Below are 15,152 nucleotides of genomic sequence, written 5' to 3'. Positions count from 1 at the left end.
CCCCCCCCCCCCCCCCCCCGGTAGTCTGACATAAACTGTTCTTCACCCTCACATCTCCATTCCCGGTCCTGCCACCTTTCACAGGCCCTCACTCAATCGAATGTGAGCTCCGTGAGGGCCAGGACTCGGACCTGTTCTCTCTGCCTCCAGCAGCTGAACTGGTGGACTAGTGGTCCATTCCCTTTGTTTCATAGACGGGAAACCGAAAGATAGGAGTGAGCACTGGATGAGGCTCAATGAGTAGCTGACTCCCTAAAACTGTTCTTCATCTTTGTCTCCACGCTCCCTGTTCTGTCTCCACATTAGCAGCAGCCACACTGCAAACGCATCCCCGGTTTCTGGCCTGCTTCCTCATCAGAATGTCAGCTCTGTGGGTGGTGGGGAACATTGTCTTTTTCCTCCTGTACTTCCTGCATCGAGAACAGCCTGGCGCATAGTAGGTACCTGACAGATGTTTGCTGAGTGAGCGAAGGTTAAGTGGGCCGGTGGGCTGAGGACTGGCTGGCTCCCGAGGGTGTTCTCGTCCACCCCCCGGTGGTTTTCAAATGCCGAGTATAGGAAGTCCTGGAGCTGGGGACGTGCCGAGACTGGCTGATGCGATCCCTGGACCGGCTGTTGCCCAGCAGAGGAGGACCCTCCCGGCAGAGGTCTCCTCATCACCTCGATGCGGTGAAGCCATGGGGAAGCCCAGAGGAGAGGCTGGAGCCTGCTCTCAGGCCTCCCTAACGCTCCAGCGTGGCCCTACCTTTGCCAGCACATGCACCCTTTCCCTCTGTTCCCCTGCCTAAGGCTTTCTTCTTGTTCTCTTTGGTTCAAGGATGTGTTCTGACCTCTTGTTTCACATGTTCTTCTTGCCTCAATTCATGGCCACAGCAGGCTTGTCTTGTTTTCCCAGCAGTGAGAGCCTCTGCAGAATTCTGAACATGGAGGCGAGGGGAGGAACAGAGGGCTCCCCCTGTGCCAGGCTGAGCTGTTTGTGAGGCATCGTCGCCTCGTCCTCCACCGTTTGAGGATCACCATGGCCTGGCGGGCGAGGGGGGCAGCCAGAGTGCTGTGGTTGTTTCTTCGCTGGGCCTTCTGGGAGTTCAAGTCCAGGTGATGGAACGTGGCTGGGCCTGGGTCCCAGCATCGCTGCCCTCGACCCTGCTAGGTGACTCCACTGTGTTACTTGGGGCGATTCCACCCTGGCTCCAATATCTGAGAGGAGAAGGGAATGAATATTTGCCTTTTGTTTGTTTTTCCTTTTGTTTGCTTTTAAAGCTTCCTATTCTGTGGCCCCCCAACGAGGGCCGAACCCTGGGCTCCTGAGCCAGCCTCTGGGGAGTCAGTTAGCTGACTTTCCCTTTCCTTTTCTGTAAAATGGCCCAACAACGCCTGCCTCACTTTGCTCAGCCCGCAGGGTCGGGGTCGTTGTAAGATTCAGAATAGTACTTGTGAAGAGAGGTCAAGTGTAAAGGTCATGTGAAAATACATTCTTCAGTCAGGTTTTGGTCTTTGCAGTGTCCTTGTGAGGGAGGCAGGATAAGCATGGTCATAACAAACACCAGCAGTCCGCTGTTGATACTGCGCGCCAGAGAACAGAGGGTTTTGATTTAACGTGGTAACTGAGGCTTCCGATTCCCTACTCCTCCCCGCAGGGCCTGAAGAAGACGTGCGTGACCATGGACCAGGAACGCCCACGCTCCAATCTCAGCATAAACAGCAGAAACAACCTCCGCAAGGTTTTGCATCTTGAATTTCTCTACAAGGAGAACAAGGTACGTGTTTGTAACGTGTGGCGTGATGTTCTGGAACTGAGTTTGGCAATGTCAAAGCAGGCAGGGGCCCTGCCAGGCCGGCAGAGGTGGGCAGCAGGAGGCGGGCACACCTGCGGCCAGGGAGAAACAGTCCCAACTGTGAGTCAGTTCCAGCCCCAGCCAGGCCCGGGCTGCCCCACGGGGGTACTGCACATGCCCAGCCAGGAGGCTCGTTTTGAACCCGAATCTGTAACAGTTATTCCCTGTGCTCCCTCCTCCCCCTGAGGTTATTTTTAGTCAGACTTTACTCAAGAACATAGTATTCAGTTTTACTGAAATTTTCCATTCCCTGCCTGCCTAAGGGTATCCTTCTCCAGTTCTGAGTAATACCTTGCTCTTTAATTCAGGCAAAAGGGGACTTGGGTTCAGCCCCCAGGGGTATTGGAGTTGAGAATGGGTGGGGGTGGGTGGGACTTCCCCGAATCCTTGGCACCCCCCTCACCCCCACTACCAGCTCTCCTGGCACCTGTCCTTGCTGTGCTTGTCAAGGTTATGTGAGAGTATGTGTGGCTGTTCAGTTAGTATCTGCCTCCCCTACCACCTTGAGCAGCAGGAGGCCAGAGATGGCATCCGTTTTGTTCACTGTTGTATCCCCATACTTACCATGCTGCCTGATGACATAGTAAGTAGTCAGTATGCATCTCTGGGTTATATGACTGCCTGACTGAATAAATGAATGGATGGATGGATGGATGGATGAATGAAGCTGCCATTCTGACTTAATTGCTCTTTCTGTTATGAAGACAGAATCTTCTAACTGGATTGAAGAATGGTCTCTCCTGCAGATGTTGCCTGGGGGTACGGCACAGTATCACATTTGGAAAGAACCTAGGTTCTGCCTGTAGGTTAGCATTTATCACAATTTTAAAAAGGCTGTACAGTGACATCACCTGCAGAGGTTTCATGGAAAACAAAGGATGGAGCAGCCCTGTTTGAAACAGAATGAAAAGATCCTGCCCTCCTGGCCTCCTGGGCAGCCCTTCAGGGACGAGCTAAGCAGCTTTTAAACCACCGATGGGACAGGAGACGGGAGCCAGAGAAAAGCGGCTTGTCCAGGTCTCAGTACTTCCCCAGTAGGAGCCGGCAAGAACCAGATCGTCCGCTTCCCAGCCCTATCCCAGTAATGGCTGTCCAGCTTCCTTTAACTGTAACCCTTTTCTCAAATGAAATCTGCGCAGTTGGGTTGGATGGGTCTGGGCACCCTCCAGCCCTCCGAGGCTGTTTCTGAGACTTCCAGGGGAACCTCAGAACCACCCTCGTGCTCATACATCGCAGCCCAGGGAGAAACTGGGCCGGGTTTCCCTCCATAAAGTGAAGGAAATCCAAGCAAACCTATAAACCGCCAGAGATGGGTAGCAGGAGGTGGGCCACCCACGGGACCGCTCAGGCAGCCGAAGGAGGAGGAAGGGCAGTGGCAGCCAGGAAGTCCTGGCAGAGGCTCAGGAAGGACAACGAATAGATGCCCCCCATCCCCGGGTCCTGGGGTGACCCTCGGGCCCCTCCATGTCCTGCATGCAGTCAGCTAAAGTTCTGCAGAAAGATTAGTGACCCAGACCTCCAGACCCCTCATTGGCTGCATAAGGCAGAGAGTGGACTGTACATTTAAGGTTTTTCCACAGAGAGTGAGACAGTTAACCAGAAAATTCAATGAACTGTCCGGGGCAGTGGGGTTTTTCATGTAAATGCCTCTCTACCCAGTTTTCTAGACATCTTTGCCACTCGAGTTATTTTTATCTCTTTACTATACTATAGTCTCCCTAAGGTAACTGTTGCTTAAAGGTATTTGAGATCTTTTCATTAGATCTTGATACGTACCCTGATTCTATGATTTATGTAGTGGTCATTAGCTATTAAACAATTAATTGGAGCTTAAAATGCTTACTAATTATCTGTTGCATAATGACATTGACATTCACACAAAGCCAGCACGATTTCAGGGAAGCCCTGCAATTTAATGTTAATCCCAGGAGCTTGTCTGTTCCTATTAAGTATATGATAGATAAAAATGCCTGTGTAGAATTGAGGCGTTGAGAAATGGTGTCTAGATTCTTATAATGGCTGTGTTTCTTATGAGCAAAGTGATATGAAAAGCCATAAAGTATTATTCAGGTAATCAGGGCCCTAAATCTCCTGTATTGAAAGAAAAAACTAGGAGGCTGAAATAAACTAAAATATATATCTTCCTCCTGACTCGCTTCCTTGTAAGTTTTATTTAGATTTAGATAAATATATCTTTGGGGTCTCATAATAAAAAGAAAATCCATCTCTGATTTTGACTGCCTGATCACCCTGTGGAATTTGGTCCCAGCCCATCTGGCTGTGGGTCTTGGTCCCAGAGTTCTGGTGCGTAGATCAGGGGAGTAAGAAGGGGCGGGGACTGGATGTGCCCAAGGGTTCCCTCTGTGCCAGGCTCTCCATCAGGGGCTTTACTGCTGATTGCAAAATGCCCCACCGAGCGCCCCATGTCTGGCTGCACTTCCCAAGGGCTTGGTTTCCCAGCAAGTGGCGTGGGGACTGACACAGTTACCTGGCCTGGTCCCTGAGGCCAGCCTGCGGATCACTGCTTGGATAGCTGTCTGTCCACATTACGTAGGAGAATTTGAAAAGAAATTCAAATTCAGTGCTCCAGTCTTTGTGATTTAAGACTCAGTGGGGCCTAGGAATATGTATTTTTAAAAGATGTCCTAAGGTAATATTTGGTACGGTCAGGGTTAGGGAATACTGATTTTATTTATTTCCACAACCAGCTACTGAAGAGTTTCATTGATCTTTTTCCTTTTTTAAGGTTGGAGTGTAAACTGAGTCAATCCTGAGGGCCTCTCTATGCTCTTGGCAGTAACCTGCTGTGTTCTCAGTGCCCAGTATCAGAGGCAGGGGATGAACTAAGAGCATATCCAGATCCTAAATGTTTACAGACTTTGGAGTTAGCAATCCCTAAAGGCTTAATTTTTTAAATGAAAGGGTATATATTTTATAAAGTTATCCTTAGGAGAAAAAGACAAGATGAAATTTAAATCGAAATTCAATTGCCTGTCTTATGCAATGGAGGCTAGCTCTTTTAGGATAGAGATTTTTGTCTTCATTTGTCATAATCTATTCCGTCACATATAATAATAGGCAGTCGGGAAAGAATGCACGCCTGAGAAGTTTACAAATTTATGTGAAAGAATTAGAATAGCCATCTTTGCTACCATTCTCCTGAAGCTGTACATGCAATTAATGATATGTTTTTCTTTCACTGATAGGCAAAGGAAAATCCTCTGAAAACAAGCCTTGAACTCATTACCAGATACTTTCTGGATCACTTTGAAAATACTGCTAAGAGCTTCAGTCAAGAAACACCAATGCCTACACTCTCACTTCCAAAGAAAAGTAACAAATTGCCCTTGAGATGCTCAGAGGCCACCCTGGTAAATATATATGACCTTGCAGATGAAGACGCAGCGTGGAGAACATCACTATCAGAAACAAGCAAAGCCAGGTACCTTCTCTGTTTACACTGCGGGTGACTTCCTGTTGCTGCTGTAACCAGCTACTCTAAACTCAGAGGCTGGAACAGTTCTCCAGAGAAACAGAACCAGCAGGAACCCAGAGAGCGTGTGTGTGTGTGTGTGTGTGTGTGTGGGGGTGTGTGTGTGTGTGTGTGTGGGGGTGTGTGTGTGTGTGTGTGTGTGTAAAGAGATTTATTTTTAGCTCGTGATTGTGGGGGTGGGCAAGTCTGAAATCTGTAGGGCATGTTGGCAACTCAGGCAGGATTTCTGTGTTACAGTCTCAAGGCAGAATTACTTCTTCTCTGGGAATCTCAGTTTTTGCTCCTAAGGTTTTCAATGGATTGAGTGAAGCCCACCCATATTACCTAGGCAGTTTCCTTTGCTTTACATCAACTGATTGTAGATGTTAATCACGTCTAAAAAATACCTTCATGGAAATACGTAGGCTAGTGTTTGACCAAACAACCGGGCACCTCAGCCTGGCTAATTGACATAAAATTTGACATATAAAAATATCATGTGGTCTCTTCAATCAACATGAATGGTTATCTTGCAGTGCTGGAGGTCAGAAGTCCAGAATTGGTCTCACTGGTTAATGGCACGATGCCGGGCTTGTTCCTTCTAGACTAGAGTCTCAGGGGGAGAATCTGCTTCCTCTCCCCTTTCAGCTTCACGTGGCCCCCTGCAGTCCTTGGCTTGTACCACGTCCTCTGTCTTTTGGGTAGATCACTCCAACCCCTCTCTGTCACCATACCTCCCGCTGCTGACTCTGACCCTCCTGTCTCCCTCTACTGACGACCCTTGTGATTGTACTGGGTGTGCCCAGATAACCGAGGGTAATCTCCCCACCTTGAGATCTTTAACGTCACCACGCCTTTTCCATAAGGTAATATATTCACAGACTCCGGGGTCAGGACCTCTCTGGGGGTGTGTGTGCCGTCCACACTCTGTGCTGTTAAAATTCCTGTCACGGAGCATTGGTGCTTTCCTCTGGAGGCCGTGGGAATGATCACTTTGTGATGGAGGATGTGTATGATTTAAAAGTTCAAATTCAGGATTCAGAGGGTTTTGTTAACAACTTCTTAAAATACAACTAAACACTGGAGATATGGGAACATCTGAAAAATAAGGCCTTTAGAAACTCGTAGGAAGAAAATGAACTGGCATTATTTTAAAATTTATTTTAAAATCCTCATCCGAGGATATGTTTTTGTTGATTTTAGAGAGAGGAAGGGAGGGAGGAAGGGAAGAGGTGGGGAGAGGGAGAGGGAGGGAGACAGTGAAAGAGAGAGAGAAAGAGAAACATGGATGTGAGAGAAACATTGATCGGTTGCCTCCGGTACTTGCCCAACTGGGGATTGAACCTGCAACCTTTTTGGAGCCCGGGATAATTCTCTAACCAACTCAGCCACCTGGCCAGGGTGAATTGGCATTCTTGATTACACCTCTGTTATTTGGAGAACTGCTCTGTTATGTTGTAGCCTTAACACTCTGGGGTAGTCTCTGAGGGTGAGTCCCACTTCCAGGAATGGGTGTCTTTTTCCAGGGCTTTCCTCAGGGGAGCCAAAGCGGGGGGTGTGGGTGTCCAGCTGCCAAAAGGTGAGGACCATTAAACAATTACCGCAGGGCTCAGAGCTGAAGGTTAACGAGGGTGGAGTGAAGCAGGTTCCTCCTCCACAGACACTCCCGGCCTGGCTGGCCAAGGAAATACTTCTGAAATGATAAAATACCGCAGTGCAATAGTTGAAGCTGTTCCATCCGTTGCCCAAGCTCACACCTGAGTGCTGTCCTCAGCTCCGCTTTGCCTGTGAGTTCTGCACCTTTGAGTCTCACCGAGGTAAACGCTTTCCTGCTTTCTCTGCAAGACCAGGCTCTCCTCTGGTCCCAGGACTCTAGCGATCTCCTCGAATCCCCCCACCCGAGACTGAGCTTCCCACAGAACGTCTGCCCTGCCGCTCCGCTGCTGAAAGGCCTGCAGATGTTTCCTGTGGCTTTAGGATAAAATCCAAACTCCTCGGGATAACTTGCAAAACGCTTTCTGTGGTCAGGACCCACGGCTCACCTGGGCAGCTGCTGCTTTTGCAGCCCTCCAGCTGTACCCTCTCCTGGTTACCGGTCAGTCTCCCAGCCTGCCTTTCTTTCAGGCTCAGCTGCTGCCTTTCCCGGAGGCCCTTCTGGGTCTCCCCAGGCTGGTTCCAAATCCTTCCTCTGCTTGACATGCCCCATCATAACACACGTGACCGCCTCTCATGCGGACCCACTTGGTAAGCAGCTTGGCACGGCAGGTGCCAGTGCCCCTCTATGCCAGTCCCTGGGAGGAAACCGTACAGCCTGTGTCAGGTGCTGGTGCTGAGGGATCACAGGCCGGATTCCTCTCTACCTGGTCTGTCTCCTTCCCATTCCTGTTCTTTCTCACTCCTTGCTGCTCTCACTTTCTCACCCTCTTGTTTTTTTTCCTGTTGTCTTTCTCTCTCTCGTACCCCTTTTCTCTTTCAGCCAAGCTATACAGAAAATGAAGCCGTTGGCATGCCTAACCTTACTGAACTGCAGTTTTCCTTCATGGATCTGGAATAAGGATGCTCGTGATAGTAGAGGGTATAAATAGTCGAGGAATCCTATTGTGGATCGTCAACTCTGATTTTGTTTCTTGTTCCCTGGTTTCATTTCGTAGGCCAGACTTGCCCTGATATGAAAGTGATTTCTATTTCTTACCTTTACCAATGACGCACTGGCTGGCTGGGAATCACTGCAGATTGTGAAGGGCTTGCTGTGAGTGCCTGTTGAACGTGGATTTTGTTTTTGTGGTTAGTGTTCCTTTGGGGAGTCTGTTTTAATGGAAATATTCCGTTTTTGCAGACACGACCATCTTGATGGGGATGTACTTGGCAACTTTGTATCATCCAAAAGGCCCCCCCACAAAAGTAAGCCGGTGCCGACTGTCCCGGCCGAGAGCCCCGCTGTGGCCCCTGTGTGGGAGAAGAAAGACAGGCTCCAACTGTCAGAGCCTTCCTCGGACATGAAGAGCGTGGGAGAGAAGTTCAGGACCAAGTCTGGCCTGATGGTCCGAGGCCTGATGGCCGGGCCCACCGCCAGCTGCTCACAGGTGGTTTCTCCGTCCTGTTTTGTGAGCGTGGAAAGTGTGAGCCTGCCTGGGTGTATGTGGGGGAACCCCACAAGGCAGCCCAAGAAAAGGGAATGGAAGCACACCTCCGCTGTGTTCTCCCCGGCAACTTGCTCACATTATTGCCAGCGGCGGGGAACACCGAGGGTGCCCTGCCTGGTTCCTCTAAGGACCAGCAGCGCTTACATCACCACTGCAGTCAGCACCGTGGACACAGCGAGTCGTTCGTATTATTATTATGAAAACGGTTAGGGTGTGGCGACCCCCACGGGTGGCAGGCCACGCTTAGAACGGGCGGAGCATTGAACACCAGGGTCCTGCTGTTCATGGCGGTCTAATCCTCTATCTAGTCTGTGCCATTGAGACCCCCTCCTGGCAGGGATGAGGGTGACGACGGATCTGCTTTACCACCCAGAGGTTGCCGCAAACTTGTCCTTTCAGTGGCCGTTCTGTGTGCTTTTGCCCTGGGGTATCTGAATCCTGTCGAGGATGGGTTGTTGTAGAATCTCCTCAAGTTTTCTGGAAGGTGTTTTGTGGGCCATTGATCCTGGGCCATACTTCTGGGTTGCCCAAGAGAAAAGAGCAAGACTTGCTAGTATTTCATCTGTTTTCACAGTTACCAGTCAGCTCTGTACTGACGAAGGATGAGTAAGAGGCTGAGTTCCCTCCCTTGGCCAGAGTTTGGGTCTCGGTGGGAATGGTGACTCACGTTTTCCGTGCCCTGTGGCAGGGGATGCCCTGGTGGCGTTTGGAGGAGGTCTCTAGTAATTTCCGCTAGGCGAGAACGCGGCAGAATTAGCTCCTCTTATTCCAGCACGGCCTTTCCCGTTTGGCTCAGGACCATTTTTGGAAATGCTATGAGGGCCATGAAAAGCCCGGCAGGTATATTTTGGTCCCCTAGGTTGGTAACATGACTTAACATTTTGTCAGTTAATCATGGACAGTAAGAAAGGACATACCATGTGACTCCTTTGGACTTCCTTCATTTCAAAAATGATGGAAATTGGAGCCTGCTAGGTCTAGGTCACCGAGCGGGAGCTCTGTGGACACCAGAGGTGAAGGAAGAGTGCCTCTGCCACTCCTGGTCTCCTGGCAGGAGGGGTAAGGCCAGCAGTGAAGCCGCACACGAGAGCTGGTGTTTGCGAACCGCTGTGCCGGGGCTGCCTCTGTGCTGGTGCCTTCCGCAGGGCTCTCCTTCAGCCCTCACACCATCGGGGGACACAGGCACTCCAGGTCCCCAGTCCCTCCTCCACAGCCTTGGGCCAGGTGTGTTCTGAAATTCAGAACTCGTTTTCCAGAAGAGAAACGCAGTGCATGAACCGCATACTATAACGCCTGCAGTTATGTGGTAGGGGGTGTTTGCAGAACACAAACATTAACGTGTCTGCCACTCAACTCTTAAAAAAAGACGAAGCAACCTCAAAGCAGTTAAAAAGAATTTGATCCCACAAGAAGTTTTTGTTTGGGGATTTAGAAATCACAGGCAGTGATTATGGACAGGTTGCCTTACAGGGGAGGGAAGTGAGGGGCAGAGAAGTTCAGTGACTTGCCTCAGTGCTCACAGTGACACAGAACTAGAACCCAGGCCTGACCCTGGAGCCACACGTTTACCATCTGAACCTGCTCCCTTGGCCCTCTCTCGGGGTTCACGCAGGTCGGGTGCAGTGAATGCATTACGGAAGCGAGGCCTTTGGGACTTGGGGATGGAATGAGCTTTCCTGGGGAAGGGAACATCAACGGCAAACGCTTGAAGTGGGTTCAGTACCTCCCACTTCTCTTGCAGGGATCCTCACTGTTTGTCCTTGTCCCTTTCAGGACTCCCTCCGCAAGCGCTCCCCGCGGCGGCCCCTGGCCCTGAGCGGCGTGGCCCAGCCCCAGGAGGAGGAGGAGGGCCAGAGAGCCCCCGAGCTGCCCACCCGCACCCTGGCCTGCCCCGCCCCACAGGAGGGCCTGGCTCCCAGCGCCTGCCCCACCTCCAGGAGCCCCCTGGGCCAGCTCAGTGAGCCCCCCGCAGAGAAGCACAGGCCCCCAGCCGGCACCTCTTCCCACTTGCCCAGCCCAGGGCTGCTCCAGGGCAGCGGCCGGTGGAGAGGACTTTCCGAGGACAGCCCAGCCGCCAATGGTGGCCCGGAGGCCGACGGGACGCCCTTGAAGTTCTCCTTGCCGGGAGGGAGTGCCAGGGCCACCCAGGAGAGGCTGGAAAGAGCATTTAAGAGGCAGGGCAACCAGTGCCTGCCCCTCAGGTGAGCTTGCTGTGCCCGGTGATGCTGCCTTCGAGAGAACCGTCGGGCCCCCTGGCTCCTTGGGCTCGCCAGGCGCGGCTGTGAAGGAGGGAAGGCGACTGTGGCCACCCTGTGGGAGACAGCAGCCCCAAGAGCACACACAGGACCCTGTGGGAGACAGCAGCCCAGAGAGCACACACAGGACCCCTGGGGGAGGCAGCTTTGGCCTCTCGTACTTCCCCCGGCCACAAAGGTTTCAGCAGACTATCCCACACACCTGACAGCACGCTCAGGCTGGGGTGGCACAGATGCTCCCTGTGGGCGGCTGAGGAAGGGGGATGATCAGCTCCCACAGGGCTCCTGTGGGGCCATTTTTAAACCCCATTCTTGCCTGGCTGGTGTGGCTCAGTGGTTGAGCATCAATCTATGAACCAGGAGGTCACAGTTGGGTTCCCAGTCAGGGCACATGCCCGGGTTGCAGCCTCAATCTCCAGTGGTAGGCATGCAGGAGGCAGCCGATCAATGATTCTCATCATTAATGTTTTTATCTTTCTCTCCCTCTCCCTTCCTCTCTGAAATAATATATATATAAAACCCCGTTTTTATTCTTGCACAGCAGACCTGGGTGATCCCTATAGTGGTTGATTTTGAATGTTAAACCATCCTACATTCCTGGTATAAACCCACTTGGCTATAACATATGATCTTTTTATGTATCGTTGGGTTCAATTTATCAATATTTTGTGTAGGGTTTTGTGAAGGAGAATTTGGTTAATTTCCTTTCTGGCAATTCATTCGTCAGAGTCTGGTGTTTAGGATAAGCTGGAAGTCATCCCTCTTTTTCCCATTCTCTTAAAGAGAGAGAGGTTATTTCTTCCTTAAATATTTAGGAAAATTTACTAGCCTTCTGAGCATTAAGTTTAGATTATGGATTTAATTGAAAAAAAAACACCAAACAAACAGTAAATTCAGATCGTCTTATTTTTTCATGTATCAGTTTTGCAACTTGTATTTTTTCCAAGGAGTTTTACCACTTGTTTTAAATGTATTGGCATAAAACTGTGTGAATATAATGTCCTCTTATAATTACTTAAAGTCTGTATGGGCTGAATCCCCGATACTGGTAATTTGGGTTTTCCCTATTTTTTGACCCATCTTACTAGGGGCTTATCAATTGTATACTATTTCAAAGAGTTAGCTTTCGGTTTTGTATATTGGTTTTCTGTTTCATTGATTTCCACTCTTAACTGTTATTCTTTCTTTCTACTTTCTTGGAGTTTAACTTGCCATTATTTCCTATTTTATTGATATGGATCTTAAATCATTGATTTTCAGCTTCTTTGGTACTATCTTTTAAGGGTACAAATTTCCTTTTAAGCAATGCTTTGTCTGTATCCTGTGTGTTGATAGGTTACATGTTAATACAATTCAGTTAAAATATTTTCTAATTTCCATTGTGATTTCTTCGTTGGACCCATGGGTGTTTTGGGCATGTATTGATTAATTCAAAACATTTCGGGTATTTTTCTGGTTATCTCTTTTGTTGATGGCTGACATTTCCACTTTGGTCATATCTACTCTGTATGATTTCAGTCCTTTGATATTTGTTGAGATTTCTTTATGGTCCATACATATGTAAAGCTTGTCTCTTATACACAGCATATATTTGGAGTTTTAATCCAGTCCTATTCTTTAGTAGTGACTCCCTTGGTTTTGGAGAAACATGATTTCAGACCCTGTGTTTCTAGAGTTATGTTCTCAAAAAGACCCCGTCAATTCACAGAAATAACCACTTATTCTATTAATTTATTCAACAACTCTTTTGTGAGTGCTGTAGCATGTTATAACGGCTTGTACTAGCTCAGAGAGCTAATTGTTAGCATTTCTTCCCGACTGTGTTCAGTGACATCGGGGTGGTAGCTTGAGATTGTCCATGGTAGGAATGTTTACACTGTGAAAATTGGCAAATGCTGCCAGTCAGCCTTCCCCTTCTTTGAGAATCAGTTGTTCACGTCTACCAGCACCCCATCTGTGATGGCCTACTGTGTGCCAGTCACAGCCCTAGCCACTGCGGGTCTGTGTGAACGGAGCAGACCAAGTCCCTGCCCTCTTGGAGCTTACAGTTCTGGTGGGGAGACAGCCCAGAGCAATAGCCACACAAGTAAATATATAACAGCAGAGTGCTACGGGGGAGAATCAGTCCGGGAAGAACGAGAGGCGCCTTGGCTTTGGGGCTGCTGTTGTACAAAAAGGTTGTCAGGGAAAACCTTTATGAGAAGGTGACACTTGAGAGGAGACCAGAAGGCAAGTGGAACCAGCCTATTGATCCCTGGGAGCAAATGCAGAGAGAGTAGCCATGCTTCTTCCAGAGGAGTGGATGGGGAGAGGAGTGGGAGGGACGGGGAGAGGCCTGGGGGCTCTGAAAGGCCTGGCTTCTACTCTGGGAGGTTCTGGAGCCTCTGGAGGCTGAACAGAGCCATGCCTGGTTCCACTCGTGGTCCCATTTCCATAGGACCCTGGGCTGCTGGGAGGCTGAGGGACTCCAGGCGGCGAGGGTGGAGGCAGGGAGACTGGTCAGGAGGCAGTTGAAGAGTCTAGAGGAGAGCTGATGGTGGCCTGAATCAGGGCAGTGGCAGTGAAGGTGGTGGGACATGGACTGGATTGTATATACACACACACACAGACACACATACACACACAGATACACACAGGCACAGATATACACAGGCACACACACATGCACACAGATATACACATAGACACGCACAGAGATATACACAGGCACACGCACACAGATATACGCACAGGCACACACACAGGCACACACACACACACACGTGCACGCTCGTGTGTGCACACCACAGTGAACAGGATTTGCCTGTGGGTTCGAGGTGCTATATTAGAGAACATCAGGAAGCAAGGATGACCCCAGTGTTTTTGCTGAACAACCACAAGAAGGGATTTCTGTTCCCTGAAAGTGGAAGACTGTGGGAGAAGCAGGTTAAGGCCATGGTCACTGAGCCACAATCCAGATCCCTCTGGGCCATGATACTTCTATCAGGCAGCAGTGTTTCTTTGTTTGCTGGCCTCCCTGTGGCCCATGGGTCAGGGGCCATGTGCCTGGGGCCACAAATGTGAGCAGCGAGCTGTCCGTGGTTCTCATTTCAGGCCCTGTTGCTCAGTCGTGACAGGACAATTCTCTTGTGGCCTTGGTTGTACTGAAGCTGGGAAGAGGACTATTACTAGAGCCCAAATTAATAGAACTGCTCGCAGCTCTTCTCTGATGACAGTAAAAGCAGCTCCCGGGCTGGCCTTGAAGTCGAGCACGCACTTCTGTGATCGCAGGTTGAGTTCCGCCTTGGTCAGATCTCGGCCCTCTCTGGGCCTCTGTGCTCCTGTCGTAAGTGGAGGGGTTGGTGGGGGCCCAACAGGGGCTTCTCCATCTCTGACACTCCCCACCCTCCATTCTAGGTGTGACCTTGGGCGTGTCCAGACCAAACCTCCCCTCTGTGAGCCGAGAATCACACCTCTTCTTGACCTCGGAGGTTCATCTTCTGTGAAGGATGAGCGTGTACCTCGTGCCTTTGGAGTCCCCCCAACTGTGGGCTCCGAGTTCCCATAGGTGTGCAGTGATGACCTAGGGTCCAGGAGCCTGGAGTGGCCCGAGCACGAGGGGCTGTGGCTGGAGGCCTGGTGACCGCCGTGCCCGGCTGCAGGTCTGAGCTGGAGGCGGCTGGCTGCTGCATGGTTAAGCTGCCACCTCAACCCTTTTACCTATTACTTACTGAGTGGATTCTGTCTACGGGCAGGTTCCTGAGAGTGGTGGTTCTTAAACTGTGATCCCTGGACCAGCAGCATCTGCATCCCCTGGGAACCTGGGAGAAACACCACCTGTGTGGCCTGAATCGGGACTTTGGGGGGAAGCCCCGCAGGCGTTTAACAAGCCCTGCTGCAGCAGAGGGTTGGGAACCCAGGCCCTGAAGCCAAGTCTGAGACCGAGGGTCGGGTGCATGTAATCTACGGGGGACCTGCGCTCAGTGAGGGGAGCAGGAAGGCGGGTCTCAGGAAGGACCCACAGGGAGAGAAGGGTGGGAATTGACCCCGAGCTGGTCCCACCTTTAAGTCAGGAGTAAGCTTTCTTTTTTTTTTCTGTTAGTTATTGGCTATGGGTTGTCCATGCTGCGGTGGGGCGGGCAGTATGGCACTTCCTGGGTGAGTTTGGCGAAGGGCAGTTCTCGGGAGAAGGGTGCTGTGAGCCATTAGCAGCCAACACGGACAGCAGCTGGGATGGTGTGCCTAGTCAGGGGCATCTGGTCGGGGCACCTGTGTCCTCTGCACTCACCCAGCTCCCAGGGCCATGATATAGAGAGACCAGCTGCAAAGCCTACTTGTGACATCACTTTGGTGCATGGGGTACCCTAGTGAGGCAGCCACACGTGGAAGTGACAAGCGAGGGGACAGGCCCTCGGGCAGCCCCTCCCATCACGACCCCGGAGCCCTCACTGCCATTGCTTCAGGCAGG

General features: G+C 50.7%; 1 protein-coding gene across 1 annotated transcript in view; it reads left to right on the top strand.

Moving 5' to 3' along the window:
- The window catches only part of FAM188B (family with sequence similarity 188 member B), an 81,289-nt gene that overhangs the window by 3,407 nt on the left and 62,730 nt on the right, over nucleotides 1-15,152 (top strand). The window contains exons 2-5 of the mRNA XM_015571253.1: nucleotides 1,638-1,757; nucleotides 5,042-5,277; nucleotides 8,144-8,390; nucleotides 10,224-10,651. Coding sequence (XP_015426739.1) covers nucleotides 1,638-1,757; nucleotides 5,042-5,277; nucleotides 8,144-8,390; nucleotides 10,224-10,651 — 1,031 coding nt within the window. The remainder of the gene's footprint in view (nucleotides 1-1,637; nucleotides 1,758-5,041; nucleotides 5,278-8,143; nucleotides 8,391-10,223; nucleotides 10,652-15,152) is intronic.

This window comes from Myotis davidii, unplaced genomic scaffold (assembly GCF_000327345.1).
Source record: "Myotis davidii unplaced genomic scaffold, ASM32734v1 scaffold125, whole genome shotgun sequence".
Lineage (NCBI taxonomy): Eukaryota > Metazoa > Chordata > Mammalia > Chiroptera > Vespertilionidae > Myotis > Myotis davidii.
Note: the sequence above shows the minus strand (reverse complement) of the source record. Positions and strands in the feature narration are given on the sequence as shown.